Source organism: Ictidomys tridecemlineatus, chromosome 11, assembly GCF_052094955.1.
Source record: "Ictidomys tridecemlineatus isolate mIctTri1 chromosome 11, mIctTri1.hap1, whole genome shotgun sequence".
In the NCBI taxonomy this organism is placed as follows: Eukaryota; Metazoa; Chordata; class Mammalia; order Rodentia; family Sciuridae; genus Ictidomys; species Ictidomys tridecemlineatus.
This window is the reverse complement of record NC_135487.1, coordinates 104823981-104849030: the sequence shown is the minus strand read 5'-3', so window position 1 is coordinate 104849030 and position 25050 is coordinate 104823981. Positions and strand designations below refer to the sequence as shown.

The 25050-nt window shown below is 43.3% G+C and overlaps 1 protein-coding gene across 3 annotated transcripts in view; it reads left to right on the top strand.

The window, feature by feature from the left end:
- Kcnd3 (potassium voltage-gated channel subfamily D member 3) overlaps positions 1-22304 on the top strand; it is a 209177-nt gene extending 186873 nt beyond the window's left edge. For 2 of the 3 annotated variants that reach the window (XM_040287394.2, XM_021734762.3), the window contains exons 3-8: positions 5755-5917; positions 12875-12976; positions 13325-13414; positions 14951-15007; positions 16146-16393; positions 17124-22304. In XM_040287394.2, the coding sequence (XP_040143328.1) occupies positions 5755-5917; positions 12875-12976; positions 13325-13414; positions 14951-15007; positions 16146-16393; positions 17124-17325 (862 nt within the window). In that variant the 3' untranslated portion in view covers positions 17326-22304. The remainder of the gene's footprint in view (positions 1-5754; positions 5918-12874; positions 12977-13324; positions 13415-14950; positions 15008-16145; positions 16394-17123) is intronic. The other variant, XM_021734764.3, reaches the window with a different exon arrangement.
- Positions 22305-25050: the final 2746 nt, after the last annotated feature.

Genomic DNA, 25050 nt, shown 5'->3' with positions numbered 1-25050 from the left:
CTTGTACTTTCCACAAACATTTATTGAAATGCTTTGAGCAGGGGAATGATGTGCTTGGATTTGCATTTGAAGAACATGCTTATGAATTCAAGGGGAACAGAAGTAGAAGTGAGAAGTCTGGTTAAGAGCCCTTTGCAGAAGTACAGTCTAGAAACAATGGTGGTCTGGATCCAGGACTTGTTTAATAAACACTCATAAAGCTCTTCCTATGTGCCAAGCTGAGCACTTTTACAAATAGTAACTCATTTAATCTATCACAACAACTCTGTGAAGTTCCCTCCATTATTTTATCGTTGCCAGGCAACCAAGGACAGAGAAGGTAAGTAGCATGCCCAGGGTGGACCAGCTAATGAACAGCAGAGCCAGGATTCGCCTCAAGTACCACAAAACTGTATTGCTGGGGGTTAGGGGGGATGCAGAGAAGAGGGTAATATCTAACTGACTCCCAGAGCCCTCTTCCAGGACCATATCTTCCTGACACCTGACACCTCACCCCTACCCCCACCCAGCCCAGGAGAAGCTGGAAATGAAAGAGCAGGGCAATGTCAAACAAACTAGCCCAGTTGGAGCGCAGTAGAGGGTTCTCCCTCTCTGTCAGGGCAGCTTGTTTTGAGTCCTGCTGATGAAGATCAAGTTCTTAAGAAAGGCTTCTGTACACTGCTGGCTTCCATGCTTCCGTCCCCAGCCCCTTTTCTTCAGGCCAGGCATTCCTGTTCTTTTGTTTCCCTTGAGATGATTTCCAGATAATTCAAATCCCAGTGTCCTTCTCTGGGACACAGGCCAGTTCGCCGATGTCCAATGTCCCATAGCGCCTGGAACTCAACCCAGCAGCCTGCACAAAGGAGAGAGGCTGGCCTACCGACTCCCCTTTTCTGCTAAATTAAAGTTTTAGCAGCTAATACTGGTGGCCAACGCTGCTGAAGTTAAATTCCCCTGTGATTGTTAACATAGCCAGGTCCCTCCCATCCGCTATACAAGCCATTGATTATTTGAATCAAAATGCTGGTGGTATCATTTGTCTTTGTTAAAATGAAGCTGGTTGGTTTCTCCCATGATTACAACCTGTTAAAATCCTTTTGACTCCTAAAGACTCCAATTCATAGTAGCTCTGTCATTTAGAAATTGGAAAAAATGATCTTAAAACAATCAGCAGTAGTATCATCATCATAATTATCTTCAGATCCAAATGGAAAAAGGTTTAAAAAAAAAAAAGAAAGATGTTTAAGCAACAATAATAATTTGTCAGTGAGCATCGTCAAAGGACTGAACTATGAACCACAGAAAGGTCAGAGGTCAAGCTGGCCTTCCGTAAGAACTGTCACAGGAACTCAAACTCCACAACTTCTGTTCCCACCTCGAATCTCTTTCCACATGGCAGCCTTCTTCCTCTCTAACTACGCCCTGGTTTTTTCCAATGGCAGAAAGCATAGCTGCCAACAACTCCAGAGCTATATTTGTTGCAGTTTCTTCCTTTGAAGGAGATTGATCTGGTCCCAAAGGTATAATCCAGGAAAGAGGAAAAGGGGCTCAATATCATTAGCCGTCAGAAAAATGAAAATCAAAACCAGACTGAGATGCCGGGCCCAGCAGTACCCACACCTGTAACCCCTGAGACTCTGGAGCATGAGGCCAACCTTGGGAACCCAGCGAGACCCTGTCTCAAAATAATACCCAAAAAGCACGGGATGTAGCTCAGTGGCAGAGTGCTCCTGGATTCAATCCCTAGCACAAAAAATATGAATAAATAAAACCACCGAGATACCACTTCATACTCATCAGGATAGCTATAATCAAAAAGCCAGACAGTAATAAGGGTTGTCTTAGGTAAGGAGAAATTGGACCCCTCATTCATCACTTGTGGGAACATAAAAATGGTGCATTTGAAAAACAGTCTGGCAGTGCCTCAAACTGTTAAATCCTGTTACCATCTGACTCCTAAAGAACTGAAAACATGGCCACACAAAAGCTTTCTAGGCCATAAGAGGTAAAAAGTAGAAACAACCAAACTATCTGTCAACTAATGAATGGCTCAACAAAATGTGGTATGGTATATATCCATACAGATGATTATTTATTGAGCATCAAAAAGGATGAAGTACTGATATGTGCATAAACATTATGCTGAGTGAAAGAAATCAGACACAAAGGCTACGTATTCTATGATTCATTTAGATAAAACATCCAAAACAGGGAATTTATAGAGAATCAATGGTCACCAGGGAGTAAGGGTGCAGAATGATCACTGACAGCTAATGAATACAAGGTGGTTTTTTGGGGGGTGGGGGGGCTTATGAAAATATTCTAAAACTAGACTGTTTTATGATGGAAACATAACTATATAACTAAACACAAAAAAAATATTGCAATGTATGATTTAAAAGTCAAATTTTATGGTATGTCAATTGTATCTCAATAAAACTGTTGAAAAATAAACCCAGAAAAGGAAACCATTGACCCAGCTTAGGTCAGATGCTCTATTTTGAACTTACTTTGAGTAGGGCAGAAGGAGCAGAGGGGAAGTTTTGCAAAACTATGGTGGCTCCTCTGTGCAGAGTTTATGTCATAATAATGGGTGGGCCACGGGTCCTAGATGAGGTAGGATTTTCATAGACAAAAAAAAAAAAAATAGGAGCCCACCACACTGGCTATTTATAGAGAATTTACAGTCACCCAAACACTGAGTGAAGTGTTTTGTTTTGTTTTTCTGAATTACTATTACAACTCTGGAGATACCCATCTTATGGGTGGCACAGGGTCAAATTAAATGGCCCAGGATCATTAAGCTAGTTAGTAAGCAATACAGGGATAGGGTTCAAACTCACATCTGAGTCCAGTCTCCTCTCTCAATTATTAGGCCATGCTGCCTCCCTCTGGCTTTGTACAAGTTGTTGAAAAATTCTGGAACACACCACTGGAGACCTAACTTTAGATCCACTCTTTGTTTCACTTACTGTTTCACTAAAGTCAACCTTTGCAAAAACTGTGAGCTTGGAAACTCTGAGCTTTCTTTACTGGCATAGAATCCCCCCTTGACAATCTTGAAGAAGTTCCAGAAATCTAGAGATGGTTACTCAACCCCCTAATAACTACATTGCTATCCACACCACCTTCCTAAGCTTGTCAAGGGTATAAAGAACTGGGACGAGAACACTTCGTGCTCAAATCATGATGCAATAGGTCTGTAGCAGTCTCCTGATCCATCAGCCAGTTAACCTTGCTCTCACAACAAGAAATCGAGTTAATTTGGCAAGACGTGTGCATAGCAAACCAATACGAATTATTTTCCAAGTGTTCCCAAGCTGTCCACTTAATAATCTGCTCTCACATTCTGCCAAGCAATGCTATGGCAGAATTGATGGATGCCAAGCCTGATGGCCTGTGGTTTCTCGGTTCTCCTTTCCCCTTCTTTAAAAATATAAATGCAAGAGTTTTCCATCTCTATTCTCTTGGTATTTCTCTGCTGTACCATTATTTCTCAGAGATCATGAGCAGTGGTTCTGCATCCCCATCTGCACAGTCCTCCCATGTCCCAGGATAGGGTCCACCTGGGCCTGTGATGCAAGTCCACTCCCCAACTTCCAGCTAGCTCCAGATCCTTCCTATGGACATTTGTCCCAGCCTTTCCAAGATGAGGCTCGTTCTTCAGAGAGGAGAAGGCAGAAACACCTGGTAGTGGGGTTGTTTTGCTGTGCCTCTGTCATAGGCTACTGGCAGACCACTTCGAATGGATAAAACAATCTTTCTGTTGACCTTGGCATTTTCACTAGCCTTGGTCACTCTGAAACAGCTTTGGTCTTGTATGTTCTTGCCACACTTCATTTTCATCCAAGGCCATGGCTGCCTCTCAACTGGGTCATCTGAAAATCCCAGCTTAATCCCAGGGGTGGCTTGCTTTTCTCCAGCACTGTGTTTCTTTGAACTTGGGATAATGAACTGTGTTTTTAGAGTTTCCCACCAATGGAGATTATGGATTCCAGAATGCCTAGATGGAAGCTGGATAGGTCACAGTGGGATTGTGATGCAGGTTACTATTCTCATCTTTATTTTATAGATAAGGAAAAAGAGGACCCAAGTTTCAGTCCCTTAAAGTCACACAGTGACTAATGGTGGGATGGGGTTCTCAAACCCAGGTTATTTTACTGCAGAATCCACCTTCTCAACCTCTTCAGTTAAAGCCTGCCCTGCATGTCATGGCCAAGAAGGCAAATCTGGCCTGCAAAGAGCCCCGAGGAGCGTAGCAAGCCCTGATGTTAGTGCGTGTCTGAGGACGCTTGAGCAAGTACGAAGGCCTCGACTCTGAGGAGGAAGAAGGCAGTTCTCAAAACAGGAACCTGCTTCACAGGGATAGAGGGGCTTCAATGAGATCATCCATTCTTTACCCTACAGCTAGCAACCTCTGCTGCACCCTCCACAAAGCCCTGAGCCGTTTGGGTGAGGACCTCAGAATTCTGAAACAGCTTGCCCATCCCCTTCCACCTCTTCTCAGGGTCCCCTCAGGACAAGTGACTTTTGAGCCTACTTCAGCGACAACCATTCGTGGTCATGCTAAGCCTGTTTCTGCTCCGAGACAGGGGAGATAATGTTTCTGGCTTTGGCCAGAGGAGTTATCACAGCTCTTTGCTTAATAAGGCCTTTAAATTATCTCAATAAAGAGGAGGCTAAACACTTAACCACTGTGGAGAGCATCTTATTGATTGGAGGAGAGAGACTCTGGCCAGCTTGCCTGGGGCTGAGTGGGAGCCAGACCACGCCAGTCCCAGCGGGCAGCTGCCAGGGTGTGAAGTACTTTAAGAGAGTTTCTCCAAGCTCTGAGAGGAACCGGCACTGTCCCAATGTGGCTTCACAGCTTAAGGGGCTGAGTTCCAGAGATCCTGATCCTCCTCTGAGACCAGGGTGGTCAATAGAAAATAAAAGCAAGAGAAGTAGATTTTAAGCCCGTCTGAGGGAAGAAGGGCAATTAATGCAATGTCCCTGAGCCTCAGCTCCTGCATCTGTGAGGTGGGGTTAAGGGCAGAGTTCACAGGGCTCAGGGGCTTATGAGAGGTCAATCTGTAAGAGTGCTTTGTCAACTATAAACCTCCACAGGAATAGAAAGCAGGTTTATTACTTTATTTTTATTATCATAAATGAGACCCTTATTGCTCTTTGGCTTAAAATTCACCCATGTCTTCCCACTGTACTTGGGATAAAGTCCATACTCCTCCCCATGACCCACTGCACTACTGCAAGCTCTGCCTGGCCTGGCCCTAGCTCTCCCCCTCCCTCCCTGTTTCCAGTCCCACTGGCCGATGGACAGTTTCTAGAAAGAGTCATCCTCCTTCCTTCTGCCTCAGGGCCTCTATACTCTCTGTTCTCCCACCTGGCACACTCGTGCCCAGGTATTTGCATAGCTGGACCCTTCACCTCCAGATCTCAGCCTCAGAGAGGCCTTCTCTGACCACACTACTGCCACCTGACACAGTATCTTCCTCTGTTCTCTTTCTAGAAAAAACTACAAGCTCCAGTTTTTGCTGACATACTCACTTTCCTGTGTATGGTCCCTTGTAGGAAGTCGGCTCTGTGAACGTAAAGACCCGGTCTCTTTCGTTCACTCCTAGGTTGGATCATTGGACCTGGCACATAGTAGGCACTCTAAACGATACTTGAACAAACCAAAAAATGGGTGAGTTGGCTGGGAAGCCTGACTTGGTCCTCAAATGGTCCCTTTCTTCCTTACACTCTGCTTCTTTCTCTCTCTCTCTCTCTCTCTCTCAGATATGGAGACATGGTGCCCAAGACAATTGCAGGAAAGATCTTCGGCTCCATCTGCTCCCTGAGTGGTGTTCTGGTCATTGCTCTGCCAGTCCCTGTGATTGTTTCCAACTTCAGCAGGATTTACCACCAGAATCAGAGAGCCGATAAACGCAGGGCACAAAAGGTAAGTTGTGGACCCAGGAATGGCGGCGGGGGTGGCATGAAAGGGAGGGGGCACAGGTGGGTTGTCAGGCCTGGGGTCCTTTGGAGGATCGCTGTACCGCTGGCCTCTGACTGGGGAAGGTAAGGTAGCCTTGTGTCCCTAATTGCCCACCGTGTCCTTATTTCCAGCCCCGGTTAGCTGCAAAATGCAACAGACCCTGCAATATCCATAAGCTGATCATCCCCCTTTTGGATATTCTGTGGCACTTCCTTGGTCCCTGGCTCCACCCTCTCCCAGCCAAGAGCTTGCTGGTAAACACAGTCCCGTTTTAATATAATAGCCTATGCAAAGTCTAGTGACAAAAATAACTGTGCCAAGAGGAAAAATGAACACCCTGAAAGGAGAACAATCTGAGGCCACTGGGTTCAGGGACAAATGGCACATCAGGCTTTAGTAACCTTCAGGGTGTCATAGGGTGAAGGCACAGAACTTAACTGATGGGCTCACCACCAGTCCTCAGGAAAGGTCTAGATTATGCCCAGTGTGCACTCCCAAAGTCAATGGAGAAGGGCAAAGTGCAAAGGAGCCACACGTAGAAAGGCTTGGGCTCTGAGGATGTTCCTGCACAACTCGCCCTCAACCTCCATTCTAGAACAACTCGCCCTGTCAGCCAGCTCTCAGTCCCCTGAGTTTCTAAGGCATCTGGCTAGTGAACGTAAGGCAGGAATTTGTACCAGTGTTCCCATAAGGAAAGGGCTGAGGGCAGTTTTCCATTTCCTTCCTGATCTGGGCCAAAACAGGGTACCCATTGGCAGCATCTCTGCCTCCAAGTGGCAGGGTCAGAGCCTCTGGGTACAAGGGCCAGGAGGGAACCTCACTAAAAGATTGGCTTATGGAGGCCTGGGCTTTTGTCTCCTTATTTTAGGCTTTCTTTCATTCCTTTACAATACAAACATTTACTGAGCATCTACTATGGGCAGGCCTATTATTTCCTCCCACTTGTAAGGATAAGCCTTAGGCAGTGGTACGGCTTCAGTCTGGATGGAAGAACTCCAGAATTTCAGAACAGATCTGTATATACTAACTGTGACAAAGCCACAAATTTGTGAACGCTAGTTCCAAGATGTATATCACTTATTATATTTTACTTAGAATAATATATAATAAAAGATACACAATTTCTAATTATATGGTAACCCATTGTTTCTTACTTCCAACAGATCTTGTGCCCTTGTGGTCTTGTCCCCTTCTTCCTGTGCTAAACTTATTTTTACTTATCTTGACCTGTTCTATAATGTCATCAGCCTCATGATTTCTCTTCTGTTGACCTCTCCGACCTTTCTAGCACCTGTCTCACCCAAGGTCAGGATTGCCCTACCCCCACCGGCTCCCAGCCATCCCAGAAATGAATAGTCTTATCTCCTTCCCTGTTGGAGTCAGCTGGCAAGTTTGAACAATGTCTAAATTCATTACACAGTTCTAAATAAAGGGGCAGGGGGAAATTGGAAACTCATATCCAGTTTCTGGATATGAAGCCTAAGGCTGAAGATCCAGGAATCCTGTCACATATACACCCTCCTACCCCCACTCCAAACTGACGTAGGTTTCTTGGGCATAACAGGTGGGATTCCCAAGAATTCTCTGCTCACAGTCCATCGCAGCTGGGCTCTAGGTCGCTCCTGCAGCCCCCGCCCCACTCCCTACCCACACTCTTACCTACTTCTTAGAGCATCTCATCTGCAAAGAACATAGCCGTGAATGTGTCCCTTTGGGACTGAATAAAGCTCATTGTGTGTGATTAGAATCCAGAAGGAGTCATTCTGGCTTATTCCTCCCTCTTGCTGCTCAAGAGGGTTGTCCCTCCCTCCCATCCTCCTCTCCTTCTTCATCTCCCTTTGAAATCAGAATAAATATTTACAGTGTTTTTGCCTGGATATTGTTTCTCCTCAAGGTTGCTCTGCTCTGTCTCTTTCACCTTGGACTTCCTGAGAGAGGAAAAATACAATACTGCCTGCTTCCAGGCCGAGTCTGTCTTGGTGAGCCAAGACAGGCAGGCCCAGGTACTTCATGGGAGTGGAGAGCTGGGCCTGGGAGGAAGGAGGTCAGGGAGATTAATGTTAGTCCCCAGCTAGACATCATGGCTAAGGGCCATCAAGGCCACAGAGGTAAGCTCCAGCCCAGAAGACTTGAGTGCAGGAAGTCCACATTGCCATCTCTATCTGTGGACACTGGTTCACTTCAGTCTGCATGCTGAGTCAAGAGAAGTAGAGGTCAAGTGGGGAGATCTTGCAGTGCATGGGCAGAGGGACATTTGGACCCTTGTCCAGCTCTGGTGCAATCCCATATCCTTTGTTTATGAACGGATATTTCAATAGGTAACTATAAATTCACAAGTAGTTTTCAGAAATAATACAGAGAGTCAGATGCAGTGGCAAATGCCTATAATCCCAATGGCTCGGGGTTCTGTAGCAGGAGGATCGAGAGTTCAACGCCAGCCTCAGCACTTAGTGAGGCCCTAGGCAACTCAGCAAGACCCTGTCTCTAAATACAAAAAAGGGCTGGGGATGTGGCTAAGCACCCCTGGCTTTAATCCCCAGTAAGAATAAGAAAGAAAGAAAGAAAGAAAGAAAGAATAAAGAGAGATCCCTTGTATAGTTTTCCCCAGTTTGGGCAACATTTTATAAAACTGTATAGTAAGGGCTGGGGTTGTGGCTCGGTGGTAGAGCACTTGCCTAGCATGCATGAAGCACTGGGTTCAATCCCCAGCACCACACAAAATAAAAAACTAAATAAACAAAATAAACGTATTAAAAAATGTATAGTAAAATATTATATGGGGTATGGACACTCATACAATTCACCAATCTATTCAAATTGCTTGTTTTACTTGTACCTGTATATGTGTTTACAATTTTTTAAACTATTTTTTTATTTATATGTGACAGTAGAATGCATTACAATTCATGTTACACATATAGAGCACAACTTTTCATATCTCTGGTTGTATACAAAGTATATTTACACCAATTTGTATCTTCATACATGTACTTTGGATACTGATGTCCATCATATTTCACCATCATTTCTAATCCCATGCCCCTCCCTTCCCCTTCCACCCCTCTACCCTATCTAGAGTTCATCTATTGCTCCCATGCTCTCCCTCCCTATCCCACTATGAATCAGCCTCCTTATATCAGAGAAAGCATTCGGCATTTGGGTTTTGGGGATTGGCTAACTTCACTTAGCATTATCTTCTCTAATTCCATCTGTTTACCTGCAAGTGTTTTTTTTTTTAAGAGAGGAGAGAGAGAGAGAGAGAGAATTTTTTATTATTTATTTTTTAGTTTTTGGCAGACACAACATCTTTGTTTGTATGTGGTGCTGAGGATCGAACCCGGGCTGCACGCATGCCACGCCAGTGTGCTACCGCTTAAGCCACATCCCCAGCCCACCTGCAAGTGTTTCACAATTTCATCACCTAAGTTTGTGCGGACCACCACAGTCTGATGACAGTGATACTGAACACTTCCAATACCATGAGGACCTTGTATCGCCCTTTCATAACTAGATCCACCCCGTCTTAATCCAACAACCACATATCTGTTCTCCACGTATAAAATGTCACTTCCAAATATCACATAAATGAATTCATATGGTAGGTAACCTTTGGAAATTAACTTTTTAAATTCTGCATAGTTCCTGGAGTTTCAACCCAAATTGTGTGTATTGATAGCCATTCATTTTTACTGCTGAGTAGTATTCCATAATATGGACGCATCAGTGTAACTCTTGCAGAACTTCTGGTATGATTAGTTTTCATTTGTTACAAATGAAGCTACTGTCAAATGCACAGGTTTTATGTAAGCTCAAGTTTTAATATCTCTTAGATAATGCTTTAGGGTGTGACTGCCTGTTTTCTTTTTTGGCCCTTCCATTTCTTTCTTTCTTCTGCTTCTTCCGGAGCAAGAGATATAAACACTCATGGCCAAAAGGGCACCCGATGGCTAGACAGCTAGAAAGCACTCAGTCTTAAAAGGCGTCACAAGATTTCCTAGGATTATGGTCTTGATCATAACAGTGTCTCAAACTGTACCGGGGAAGCAGCATCCTCCTTCCAGCTCTCTCCAACCCTGGAATCTCCACATCTGTCAAAAATGCAGTTTCCTGGGCTTTGCTCTTCAACTTTAGAAACTTGTGTGATAGCAGTTGAGATTCAGGGAAGGAAACCAGGTGCAGTGGCATCTTATTGTAATCCCAGTGATTCAGGGGGCTGAGGCAGGAGGATTGCAAAATTGAGACCAAACTCAGCAACTTGGCAAGACCTTGTGTCAGAATGAAAAATAAAAAGGTCTGGGGTGTAGCTCAGTGGGATGGGGTGTCCCTGGATTCACTCTCGGTACAGAAGAAGAAGGAGAAGGAGAAGGAGAAGGAGAAGGAGAAGGAAGGGAGGGAGGGAGGGAGGGAGGGAGGGAGGGAGGAAGGAAGGAAGGAAGGAAGGAAGGAAGGAAGGAAGGAAGGAAGGAAGGAAGGAAAAAAGAAAGAAAAGAAAGAAATTCAGGGGAGGTGGAGGAGGAGGTACCATGGAAGCAGCACTTGGCTTGAAGGAAGGCCCAAGTTTGCTAGTCCACTACATTGCCCTGGATAAATCATTTTCCCTCACACACTTCACTCATTCATTCACTCATTCATTCATTCATTGATATGGTATAGATAACCTCTAACCTTCATATCATACTTATGGTCAGAGAAAGAGTAAAGCTGATCAGTCCAAGGATCAAGCACCAAGCTTGCACCAATGGCTTAATAAGCATAAATGTCTATCTGACCATATGTGGTTATCCTCCTTACCTCCTTGGCCAACACAAACTGCTTGAGCAAAGCATAAAGCCCTGTGCTGGGTGCCAAAGATAAAAATATGCATAAGCCACATGTCCTGGCCCTCAGGAGCTCAAAGCCAAGCCAAAGGGCCCCAACAATTTTCATGTGTTAGGTATGGTTCTGTTAATACATCACAAACCTCTTTATCTTTTGTGAGAAATGATTAAATGATACAGTGCATTGGATATGACAATCTGTTGCTTTAATAGAGCTCAGGGTAAGATAAGATTAAAAGAAGTGCCACAGAGGAGAACAGGAGAATCTTTCATCTCTAGAAAGTAATGAAGACAGACCCCAGATATGAGAAAGGTCTGGCTCTAAGTGGTGCAATCAGATTATATAAGGCTATAATGAGCTTGACACAATTGGATTTCCATAGGCAGCTCTCAACACCTGCCACTCACCCAAGGCAATACAGCCACATGAGCAAACAAGGAGGAACTTGCTTGAGGAGATACAAACATCTAGCCAAGGAGAGGGCTGAAGCAGGATTCCTGGGGAGAACTACTCTAGACCTTGAATGAATTTTTTTTTTTCTCAAAGAGGAGGAAGAGTAATAGGACTGACTTTCTGGACTTTCTCTCCCAGATTGTTCCCCTTTTCATTCTCTCCTTTATCTAAAGAAGCAGTTGTCCTCAGATTTGTATCAGGATCTTCCCCACATTTAGAATCCAGGGAAGGGAATGAATTGTCTCTGCAGGGAAATTCTGGCTAATGGGGGACTTTGCAGGAGACATAGTATGTCTGCTGACCACCTGAACACCTGAGCCCATGGCTTTCTTTTAGCAGATGAACCAGGCTGATGGGATGCTTGGGGTTGGGGGAATACTTGGGGAGAATGTGACAAGAAATGGAAATTGCCACAATTTCTCAAGGATTCATCTGCTCAGAATCCATACTGAAGTTATCTCTAGATGTGCCCAGAGGCAGGAGGAGGAAGCCCTCCACTCCAGGATGGGTCTGTGATCCTTGTGGGCTTTTTTCTGCTTCTTGTAGCAAGATCCTGGTGCTGGGTCTAGACCTACAGAGCCTGAAACTCAAGCTGCACTTTTTAAACCAACACGAACCCCTCTTCCCAGTACCAAAGACTCTTTTCTCTTAGTCTCCTCTCTTTGGCTGTGCTGCCGTCATGGTGACGCTGATTATGGTCATTAGGAAGAAGAGCAGCCAGCAGGTGAAGCACGGCCAGCCTCTCCCATTGCCTCTGCAAGCAGGAGAGAAGCTCAGACAGAGGTTCCACGCAGACCCCCTATAGGGGGCTTTCTCTGCTGAAGCTTCCCATGTTGGAGCTGGGGAGATTTCAACAGTCCTAGCTAAAGCCAAAGTGGTATATGGAAATGTGTTCCATCCCTCACCTCCACATACTGGGTCACCTCTCATGAGCACTACATGTATTCCCACCAACATACACAACACAGTGCACATATATTGACACATCCAAACATGACTCACTCCCAAAGACAGATATGCAATTGTAAATACATTTATTAACTTTCAGAAGTTTGACTCTCTGGTTACTCAGCACTGGGGATACATCATTAAACCAAAGTAAAACTCCTCCCTCAAAGAGTCTACATTCTAATGGGAGAGAGAAACAGTAGCAAGGTAAATATATAAAACATATTCTTAGGGGCACATGTGCATTGGTGGCTTTTCTTATAACTAATATTTGGAGACCTTCTGATGCAGGGAACTGTAGTGGATCCTAGTAGAATCAAGACGCTGTCACATACTGTCCTTTAAGGCCCTTGCAATCTAGTTAGGAGATAATACTCAATTGAACAGCATTGTGTGATACTGAGTAAAGGTCATGAAAATTTTGGGAGGAAAAAGAATTTGGATAGATACTATTTCTCTGCCAGGTACACACAGGCTAAAAACCATGAGTGGAAGCTCCTCAGATTTCTTACCATGGCCAAACTTGCTCAAAGTGGGTACAGTGTCTCAGAGCCAGTCCCACAGTCTCTAAGCAGAGAGGCCACTCCTCGTTGTCAGATGTCACCTACCTCTGGGAAGCCCACTGTTGCTGGCTTTGCCAGCCCCCCTGTTTTTTTTGTATTTGGATCTCCCTCACTATTTCATTATCTCTGCCCATCACAGAAGGCCCGCCTTGCCAGGATCCGTGTGGCCAAAACAGGAAGTTCCAATGCTTACCTGCACAGCAAGCGCAACGGGCTCCTCAATGAGGCTCTGGAACTGGCGGTAAGTGCCTAAAGGACCTGGCTGGGAACCGTAAAGGGAAAGATGAGCTGGTTTTCTCAACAGACACCAGCACTCCTGTCCAAAAGCCCCCCGCCCTCCCGTTTGAGCCCTGAGGAGGACATTTCCAAATTTTCCCTACCCACATACCTTTCCTATGGGATATCACCAGTACCCCTAAACCAGCTGCCGACAAAAGCCCTACCCCCACCCCAAAGGTGAGCATGTCCTATGCTGACCCTAAAATTTGGCTCATCTGGATTTTTCTGGTGTCCTCCCACCTGTGGAGAAGTTGCTGGAAAGAGGAGATGTCACCAGCTTCACTCTCAGTTCCTCCTCTTCTCTCTCTAGGGCACCCCAGAAGAGGAGCACGTGGGCAAGACCACATCGCTCATCGAGAGCCAGCACCACCACCTGCTGCACTGCCTGGAAAAGACCACTGTGAGTGCCAGTCCACCCCATCTCCTTTTTCCTCCCTGACCCCTGGCCTTCCCTAGGGCTCTGCTCGCATCCTTATCCAGCACTAGGAGTCAGTCTGTCCCCTTCAGATTCAAAAGATAGTGATGGGGTCTGGCAACTCCCAGGAAAAAGACCTAAGAAATGGGGCAAGGTCATAAGGGTGGGAGATCTGCTCCGTCCTGCAGCATCAGAGAAAAGGCCAGGCCACTAGCCTTCCCAAGCCCTCCACCAGTTCTGTCAGTCCTCTCTTGATGGCTGAGGGCTAAGGACTCGGCCCATCCATTTCTCAGCTCTGATATACGTCACCTTTCAAAATCCAGACCGAATATGCACAGGAAAGTAGAATGTTGATTTTTGTCCCACCCCTGGGGCTAGATTGATGCAATCTGTGGGTTCCTTTGTGCCCTACATTTCTCTTGAAATGGAAGGCAGTGAATGAAAGAGGCATTGTGTATGTTTCTCTAGCCAGCATTTATCAGTTCAAACCCCTGTTGGTCACCCTGCAATTCCTAGGGAGTTCAGATTCTCTGAACTCTGACTGTTAAAGTGGTTATTGTGTAGGGTACCACAGCTGGAATGTGAATGATGCTTGTGCCTCACTAACAGCCTCAAAGAAAGGGCAGTAGGGCTAACCCTGAACCCTTGGCAAAAAGTGCTGAGAATAGTGGGGAGGGAGAAGTCAGAGTAGACAGGCCAAAGGGAAATCCTTCCCTGTTCCTTTCTAGAAAGGTCCTCCCCCAAAAGCCTATAGTCAGGGATCAATACACTAAGGAAGAAACTTCCTAATTCCAACTATTCTGTATCTTGGCCTCCCAGATGTGGCAGGAATAGATGCTAGATGACTCAGTCTGAGCATAACATGGATACTATGAATGGCAGCAGAACCCAGTGAGAACTTCCAAAATGGAAGGTGCTCTGAGACCCTTATTTCAAGGATTTATCACTTATGCATATCTAGAGTTTTTCTCAAAGACTAAACTTGCCAAAGGGATAGGCCCAGACCCAACTGCCCTTTCCAAGTTTGCATGAGCTAGGTGGAATGTGTAAATTGAAAGAACATGGGTGAAAATATTGGGGTTTAAAGGGCTGGAATGATGGTATTGAAAAAATGGGAGTTTGGGAATTGAGGGATGGAATGCTGGCATTGAATGGGTGGAATGCTGAGTTTGAGGGAAAGAATGTTGGACTGTGGGGGTGGGATTCAGGGATTAAAGCTCTGGAATGCTGGATTTTAGGGGAGGAATGTTGGATTTCAGGGCTGGAATGTTGAGATGGAAAAGACAGAATGTTGGGAGGAATGAAGGAAGGAATGTTGGGGAAGTGGGGGGGGTGGGTCCTGTTGCAGCCAAGGGGTAGAATGTTTGGACAAGGGAGACAGAATGCTGGAACTAGGGATGGAATGTTGAACTCAAAGGGTGGAATGCTGGGATTAAGAGTTTGAATGTCAAAACTGGCTTGTGAATGCTGGAATGTACAATCAATGGTGTTTTTATCTTCTGTTGGCATGTTGTCCTGTAGGGGTTGTCCTATCTTGTGGATGATCCCCTGTTATCTGTACGAACCTCCACCATCAAGGTATAACTTTTTAAAAATTCAATTGATGTTTTTCTCTCTGATTCTTCTGAGTCTGTAGATTCTCTTCTTTTTACCCCTGGTCTGGTTCCCTGCATGTGCTGTTGATTCTTCTGGGGCTTTTCCTACCTCTGCTGTCACACATGTACCCGTTCAGGCTTCAGGTTTTTTTGTGCTGAACTATCAAACTCCCTTTCTGATTCCCTTTTTTGACCTCCCAAGGGGCTTAGAGGGGGTGGTAGAACATACCACCAATGTTGGCATCCCGTAAGTATCCACGAACAGCCTCTGTCCCAGCCACCTCCCTAGCATCTTGGGGACTTTGGGTATTGGCTGCCAGGGCTGGTCTGTCTCTGAACTCAGTTCTCATGCTAATTCTCCTCAGACTTTCTCCTCACCCTGGTAGCCTCAGTCAGATCATTAACACCATGGATTTTTAGTTACCTTGGCCAAACAGCCATTTTCTAGTTATCTTGGGTTCAGCCCCCTGCCACCTTCTTGTCCTAAATTAGGAAGGAGACCGTTAGCATTGCCTCCCCATGCTTACACTTGACCTAGGGATTCCTGTGCTTCCAAAGTATGTTTAGGATCTACATCCCATAATCAGGAGAAAAGGGGGAAAGAAATCAAATCCCTGACAGTTTGACCCAGGCCCTTTTAAGACAAATGCTCTCCCAATTTTGTGAATGACTCAGTGCTTTTAAAAGTTTCTGTGACAATCTTATAATTCATAAGATCCAAAAAAGACGACCCAGCGTACTCTACTCAATGACTCCTTATCTGCCATCTCTGGCAGATCTTACAAAGCTTACAAAGAAAAATCTTTGCTTCTAGCTCTGATGATGCCACTGAGTCTCTCCATGTCCTCTGTTTCCCTTCTGCTTAAAGCTATAGATGGATATATCATGACATAACAACTACAGTTCCCACCCTTCAACCTGATGGTCCAGGCTGCTAATATGAATGCTTTCTTTTCACATTTGATGCCCATATGACCTCACCCAAATGCTTATCAGTGATCTGGGCAGCTGGAAGCCCTTCCTTCAAGGCCCAAAACAGAGACAGGCAGCATTCAGAGTATAGGGTGATGCTCCTGCTCCCTACCTTTTTTTCCCACTTCTTCTCCTTCTGCCTCCCACAGAACCATGAGTTTATTGATGAGCAGATGTTTGAGCAGAACTGCATGGAGAGCTCAATGCAGAACTACCCATCCACAAGAAGTCCCTCACTGTCCAGCCACCCAGGCCTCACAACCACCTGCTGCTCCCGTCGTAATAAGAAGACCACACACCTTCCCAATTCTAACCTGCCAGCAACTCGCCTACGCAGCATGCAAGAGCTCAGTACGATCCACATCCAGGGCAGTGAGCAGCCCTCCCTCACTACCAGGTAGGTGACTTCCCTTCCATGATTCCCAAAGCTTTGCACAATTCCATTCGCAGAATTCAGTAATTTCAGCATTTGGAGAACTTGTGAACCTTCAAGATGTCCCTTTATCTAATGCATGAGCCCGCATCTTCCTTCCACCCTCACCATCTTTCTCATCCTTTGAAGTTAACCCAAAGGCCTTCACAGGCTGTGGGAGGATACAGAGCAGGCCAAAAGTGGGGTTGGATATTAGGGATTTTAAAACTCAAAAACAATCCAAAATTATCCACCTCAGTGCAAAGAAGGAAATTTTATTAAAGAAATAATTTTCACAATTGTGTTATGCATGGCTTATCCCAGAATGATTTTGAACCACAGATTGACTTTTCCCTCCCTTCTCTGCTTCTATTGAAGCCACGTCCCACTACCTTCAAATAAGTTGCAGAGAATTCAGGGAAAGCAAATGCCAAATGTCACAAATGACAGGTAAATGACCACTGCAGGGCAAGGGGATAGGGTGGGGGAATGTATACTCTGCATTTCTGAGCCCAATTCACATGACTTTGTAATTATTAGTAGTTCAGGAATAATAGTTGAGAGTGGAAAATTACAAGCTGATTGCCCAAGGCAGAGGTAGATGGTCACCAAAATTTTCTCCTAGTTCCTAATAATGAAGAAATGTAGGAGGTCAAGGAAGCTTTGGGCTGCTGACAGGCAGGAACCATCATCAACTCACTCTTTTCTATCCTAGTCGCTCCAGCCTTAATTTGAAAGCAGATGACGGACTGAGACCAAACTGCAAAACATCCCAGATCACCACAGCCATCATCAGCATCCCCACTCCCCCAGCGCTAACCCCAGAGGGGGAAAGTCGGCCACCCCCTGCCAGCCCGGGCCCCAACACGAACATTCCTTCCATAGCCAGCAATGTTGTCAAGGTCTCTGCCTTGTAAAACCACTGGACAGAAAGCCACATGGGGTAGAGGGAGTGAAGGGGGCTGGCATGTTGGTGGGTGGCCAGTGGGACCACTCCCTCCCCCATTCTCCACTATTTCTGCCTGCCCCATTGCACCCCTAGCACTGAGAAGGAAAAAGAGGCAGCAAGGGGCACCCATGGTCCCCACTGCTGACCTGGACATAGCCCTGTGATACTGCATCTCACTGGGGCCAGAGAAAGGGAGGGAGGGGAAGGGTAGGGGACGGGCGGTGGGGGGATAGGCTGCCTGTCAAGGCAGGTCCTGGAAGGGGAGCCTCAGACCAAATGACAATTGTTTCTGGAGTCCCCAGTGAGGAAACTATAAGACCAAGAGCAGCAGAGGCCAAGAGGTCACATGCAAAACAGGAAGAAAATATAACACTGTGTATTTAAGCACCTTTTTCAAGGCTCTTAATGGATAATATTTATTCATGGGAAAAGGTGGAAAACAAAAACACCAACGGATTTTTGTGAAATGTTTTTCTCCATGGACCCAACATCTTTGAACCAAAACAATGCATTTTGTGAGGGTTTGTTTGTTTTTTGTTTTTTCCTTCCTTTTATAGCAAAAGCTTTCAGGCTCTAAGTCAGTTATAGCTGAGTTCTTTCTCCATTCTCCCAGGTGGGTGAGGTCAACTGAGTCTGGGCCCTCATTGCCCAGCTGACCTGCACAGAGCTGCCAACTGACCATACAATAACCCTATGCTCTGTCTGTCCCTGTCTCCTTTGTCTCTGTACCTTTCTGCTTCCCCCTGGCTGTTTTTCTCTGAGTCCAACCATCTGTCTCTACATGGATCCAGTGATCCTGAGATGTGCTAGTAAAGCCTTCTCTGTCACTGCCAAGTATTACAGACTTGTGCCTGGGAGTTACATCTGAGTGAATGCAAATGACAAAGAAGAAGGAATGAAGCAAGAATGGGGAGAGTTTTGGGATGAGGCCAGTCCACCTATGAACAAAGATGTTTCCCTTGTCATTGGAACCACTAGTATTTGCAATTGCTCTTTCTGGGGAAGAGAGGAAATGGTCAGATTTATCACACTGAGATCTTGAAAAAGGAAAAGCCAACTTCTGGGAAGCCATCATCTCTAGTGTACCTGTGAAGAGAGGACAGAAGACTCCAGGACTCACAGCTGCAGCCATCCCTTTGGCACCTGGTGTCTATTCTTCATGTCAGGATCCACCATAAGTCCATCAGGAGCTCTGCAAAAAGGCCCCATGAGCAGTTTCTTCCAGAAAGGACAGCATAATGGACAAGAGTCTTCTGACTTACCTCCAGCCTGAGGCAACTCCCACATAGAGGCGGCAGGTTAATCCTGTGCCTCATGAAAGATGTTTCAAAGCATGAAATCAAATTAGAGATTCTTACCTGGTCTGAAAGATGCCTTGGGTCTGAAGCATCTTCAGGCCTGATCTCTGAAGATAGCTGCAATGGGGAAGAAGCTGATCGCCTCCATACCAATGAGGGAATGAAGATTATTTCTTGAAAACCTGGACAGCTTTTTTGTTCTAGTTTGCATCCTGGTGGGGCTGGGAACAGCATTTCTAGAATCCTCCTAACCATTTTCATCACTTAAAGCAGAGCAGGTGGGCCTCAGGGTTAGTGACAAGCCCTTTCCTGCCCTCCTCAATCCCCAGCTACCCTACTGCAGCCTCTGTAGCCTGGGCACTGAAATGCACAAGCTTCCCCGGAACTCCTCATCCATTCTGTAGCTTGGAGTTTAACTGTTTAACTGTAGACCAAGAATTTCTCTGCCCACCACAGTCATCTAGATGAGTTTCACCAGCTAGGAACCTAAAAACTCTCTCTGTGGGCTTCCTTCTGACCCTAGTTCAAACGACCCTGTAGGCAGAAGTCAATGGATTTTGAGGTAACCAGGAGGTAAGCAGAAGATCAGAGGAGAGCCTTCTTTCAATCCTCATATCCTTGTGCTTATCCTCACTACCCAATGATAGTCCTTTCTCTGGGTCTGGCCTCAAGAATTTCCCCTTAACATGGGAATGGGGTGGCTCCTGTCTTTGCAGCTTTGGTTTAAGAAAGCAGAAAAGTATTACCATACAACTATGGAGGCATATGTGTGCATACAACACACCACCAACCTAAACATATCTGAAAATAAATAAATCCAACCATGTCATACACACATCTCATCATGAAAGGCAGAGAACCAAGCCAGATTCCCATTTAGAAGGCAGGCAAAGGACTAAGAACTTTCTCTTGAATCCATGGATAATGGAACAAAGTAGGAATTCCTAAGGACATTATACATCCTAAAAACTGAATGGGGTAAAGGATTGAGAGGTAAATAGGCACAAGGTTGCATATACAAATTGCCTGTGTTTCATTTAAGGTCATTACAGTATTAAGAATAATGACTGATTTAACCAAGAATCTACATGTCACTTTTGATACTACACCAAAGGGAGTATGTTAGTGGTCCTTACAAAATTAATTTTAATTGATGTTCCAATTCCCCATGTTTTATTGACCCTAAGGAATTGAATGTTTTATGTTGCTTCATTTTCATTTCCAAAATCCACATCATGACACTTCCTAATGATCATTAGACCATTCCCTTCATTTCCACCTTTCTTTGCAGCATTAGTCAGTGATGGGTGACCCACCTTACCTCTAGTCCAAAGTTGTTAACCCAGGAAAATGGCTCACCTACACAATAGAATATAGCCAGGCTACACTGCTAAAGGGTATTTTAAAATAAACACACCATCAAAATGTACTGAATCAGCTTAATAAGTCTTAACTATTGACTAGCAACTGAAAAACCAGGAAATCAGTTTTCTGAAAACCAACAGCTTTTTGATACAATGATGTTGAGCTTCTTTAGTTTGTGAACCACTGTAGCTTAATAGAAAGTTCCCAAAATCACTTTTCCCACTCATGGTTTTTGAGGTAACCAGGAGGCATTGAGGGCAGGAGGGTTTAAAAAAAAACACTCCATTCAAATATGTCAACTGAGTGGAAACAGAAAATACAGTAGAGTATATCAAACCTAGAAGAGACTAGGTCTAATTGAATGAATATCTAATTCATTTTATAGTATAGAAAGATGAAACCCAGAGAAATGGATTTGCTCGAGGCCATGCAGTCAGTTAATGACAGAATTGGGACCAGAAGTGTAGTCCTTTGGCTAATGCTTCCTGCCCCCCGCCCCCCAACACACACATTGCCTCCCAGAAGCAATGCTTTGGAGATGACCCATGAAAGACTCCATGCTAGAATTAGAGAGTCTTGTAAATAGAAATACTTCTTGGACACAGCCCTTGGAAATTCTCTGACAGTGCCAATACAAATTGTACTCTAGAAGTTACCATTTCCTGGGTAGAACCATCTATGGACCACCAACTCTGACAGAAACAGATAATAGTCAAGGGTTTTTTTGAGTCAGATGTCTTTTCTCAATGAAGAGAAGGCTAGGATGATACCATTTCAAAGCATACCTTTCCTTATGTTCCTGATAACAATGTCTAAAACCTTGATTCAGAGAGATGAAACAGACAGACTCATCCACGTTCATATGGCAAGTTAGTGGCAGAACCACAATTCAATTCAGGACCTAAACATCTTGACCTGAGATTTTTTTTTCTATTTTATATTTAAAAATATAAGGCTTGCTTATATTTTTAAAACCTGGTTTTCAAGGGTGGTGATTAGGGGAGAAAATATTTCATTCAGAACCACCCTGAGGAATCAGGACTTCTAGAAGCTAACTATTATTTTTCCCTAATCCCCTATTTTCCTAAGTAGTGTCAAGCTCAGGACTAATTGTACAGAACCCTTTTCAAGAGACCAATAGATATTCTCAATGACAGCTGAACACATTAGTCTACAATAACACAGAATTTAAAAAGAAAGTGGTTAATACTCATCCATGATTAACCAAAACCACATGTGGATATGCTGAGGACTTTATCCAGGTTTTTTTCCTGCAGTTCAGGATTATGTCAAGTAGGGAATGTATACATTAAAACATTATATACCTAGATTTTTTTTCGGTCTTTTTAAAATTTTGCACAGTAGTTGTTGAAATTGAGCTAACACTAGAATTGAGGTTATTAATGAATTTCAGGCATTTACCCCCCTCACTTTAATTACCAGGTAACATAAGACAGAAGGATCCCAACACTGTTAATTTAAGACAATATTAGTATCCCTCTATACTAGTCAGCATGGTTACCATGATAACAGAAACCTGAGAAACTTTAATTTTTCCCTTTTTGGTTTCCTAATGAATTCTTGTTATTTGCAAAGCTTTAAAATGATTGGATGAAGAAAAAATACTGTTTTGACCCATGACCCTTGGAGTGTTTCCCAAACGGAATCATGAAGAGCATCATTAGAACTAAAAGAAAGTGGCTATCAGAAAATGAAAGCAGCTTTAAAGGGATTCCTTATAAGTCTTGTTTTCTATTTAGGATGTTCTACGTTTTTTCTCATCAAATGTGGGAATGACATTATCTTAGCAGGTTACTTTACTACACTGGCTGATATCAATCACTCTAACCAGTGTAGGGCACTGACCCAAGTCCTGGGGGTGGGGGTGGGAGGCCCTCGGACCAATGGACTATTTTACAAACCTGGGAGGTGGGAGGGATGGTCTATTTTTGATAATCAGACATTCCAGTATGTTTTCCTTAGAGGTCACATTCTCCCATTGTTATTGTGAAAAACATCAATTGTGATTTTTTTTTCTATTTTCGTATAATAAATGAGCTTTGCTTAAACTACATCACATAGCAAAGAAATATACTGTACAAAACTGCAGGAAGATAAACGTGAAAACTTTCTATGGGAAAATGACTCTTGAGTTTCCTGTCGTCTTCTTTTGAAACTGTAGTGCATATGTTACAACATGTATATCATTTACAGTATTGAGTCGTGTGCCACTGCTATACCTGATGTATCCAATCTGGATTAAACTATGTGCCACAAACCCTGAGATTGACTATGAATAGTTTTTTTTAATTTTTTTTAGTTGTAAATGGACACAATACCTTTATTTATTTTCATGTGACGCTGAGGATCGAACCCAGTGCCTTACACATGCTAGGCAAGCACTCTACCACTGAGTCACAACCCCATCCATGAACAGTTTAAGATTAGTTCTCCATTCCTTCCAATGGTACTACCATACACTAGAAAATAATAGTAATATGAACAAAGAGGGCTTTCTACCTTTCTCAAGAAATGACAATCTTAGGGTTGCATAAAGGCCTAGTCTAACCCACCTATTAGCCTCCCTCAATGTAAGTAACTCTATAAGAACTTCTGATGGTTCTTGCCTGCCCCTATGCTATAGCAATGGATGTTCACTAATAAACATTTAAAAGGTAAATCACTTAACTACATTTGTCAATAGCTCTTTTGAGGCCCAGCCCTTTATCATTGAAAGAGAACCTGCCATTATGTGTAGTTCTGGTTCTACTAAGAATATATATATAATATCTGCTCCTCCATCTAAATCAAAGTCTCAAGCAATAAAAATCCAAAGTGTTTGTTATATGGGGTTGAGTAGAAAGCTTAGTAACCAGAGGCTTATTTAGGTTCTATCACATATGACTTCTTATCAGTCACTTTCTCTTTGCTTCATTTCTTTGCTCATCTTAACCTTGAAGATCTGCTTTAAAATTTTTAAAATTATGTAAGTGGTACGTACAGCAGCCATTTTCATGTTTCAGTGTGGCATCAAAAATATGAATCCTTTTAATTTCCCTACAACTACTAATCAATGAAAACAGAAATAGAAATGGAACATTAAGGCAGATGCTTGATGGCCTAAGGTCCTAGAAGTTGGCTGTTAAATTCATTTTAATCACTAATGCTTACATCCCCATCACCCACTAGGTGTCACTACAGCTCAAATAATCTGATAGAAAGAAAACCAGATGTGAATCCCTGTTTTCATTAAAAAGCACTAAATGTCAAGTAGGACAGATGTGCTTATTCACAGAGGTACAAATTAATAAACATGTTCTGGGCTGGGGATGTGGCTCAAGCGGTAGCGCGCTCGCCTGGCATGTGTGCGGCCCGGGTTCCATCCTCAGCACCACATACCAACAAAGATGTTGTGTCCACCAAGAACTAAAAAATAAATATTAAAAATTCTCTCTCTCTCTCCTCTCTCACTCTCTCTAAAAAAAAATAAAATAAACATGTTCTACAAAAATAAGAGGATAACCTTGCAAGAGTTCCAATGTCAGCTATAACTATCAAAAATAAATTTATATTTATAAAATATTTACTTTTAAATATTAACCCAATTTCAGTTTAAGGAGAGAAAGCCCCAAAATTTCAAACTATTCCCTTATTGTACAAACTATTCCCTTATTTCCACCATGTACAGCCAGAGGAATGAGAAGTTGTGCTCTATTTGTGTACAATATGTCAAAATGCATTCTACTGCCATGTATAACTAATTAGAACAAATTTTAAAATTAAAAAAAAACTACTCCCTTATAAAGCTTCATCAATAAATACTAGAATTTATATGTAAAGTTATTTTTAATATTCTGGGGCTGAAGTCTACCTTTAAATCACATATCATTAAAGCTTAGTAAATTTAGGAAATATTACTTTTAATTAAAGAGTAAACCATATTCTAAGTGAGAAATATCCAAAGAAGCAGATTTCCCAAAGATTTCTCTACATGTTAATACTGAAATCCTAATTCAAGTTAAAGCATATGGATTGAAAACTATTTGAAAATTTAGACATTTAACCAATATGCATCAGAGTTCACCCACACTACTTGAATTTATAAAGGTCCTCTATATTCATAAATTTCATTATGGTTTTCTATGATTAGAAAATATTTTTGCTTCATGAGTCATTTAACAATTAAATTTTTAATCAAATATTATATCTAATGGAATCTGGAGTAATGCTATTATACCCATATTGATTACATACTAAAAACTATATGGTGTGAATGAAGATTTTATTATTTTTATACTAGTGTATAGGAATAGGAAGCCAACTAAATGTATAAATGGATAGAGAAAGCAAGTCCTTGTACCACCAATTCTGCATAATTATTTGCCAGATCACTATTAAGTCAAGGTGGTAATAAGGCAAATATTTGTAGTGATTTTTCTCTTTCCTTCTTTTAAATTTTTTAAATCTTTTTTTTAAAAAAATTTTTATAGTTGTAGATTGACAGAATGCCTTTGTTTATTTTTATGTGGTGTTGAGGATCAAACCCCAATGCCTCACACATGCTAGGCAAGTACTCTGCCACTGAGCTACATCCCCAGTTCTATGACAATTAAATCTTTTTTTTTTAATATTTATTTTTTAGGTGTAGATGGACACAACACAATGCCTTTATTTTTATGTGGTGCTGAGAATCGAACCCAGGTCCAGCCTGTGCTAGGCCAGCACTCTACCGCTGAGCCACAATCCCAGCCCAACAATTAAATCTTAAAACTAAAAGGAACCCTAAAAATCTTCCACTCCCCAGTGCTAACAATCAAACCCAGGGCCTCATACTTGCTAGGCAAGCATTCTGTCACTGTGTATATCTCCAGTCCCCACCCCAATTTTCTCACTCTATTGATGAGAAAACTGGACCTTCAGAGGCTAAATGACTGTTACAAGGTTAGAAAGTAGAAGACTCTCCACCAGGGCAAGTACTTTCTCAAGTGAACTTACCTTAAACCTAACAATGGTTCATAACAGATTATGTG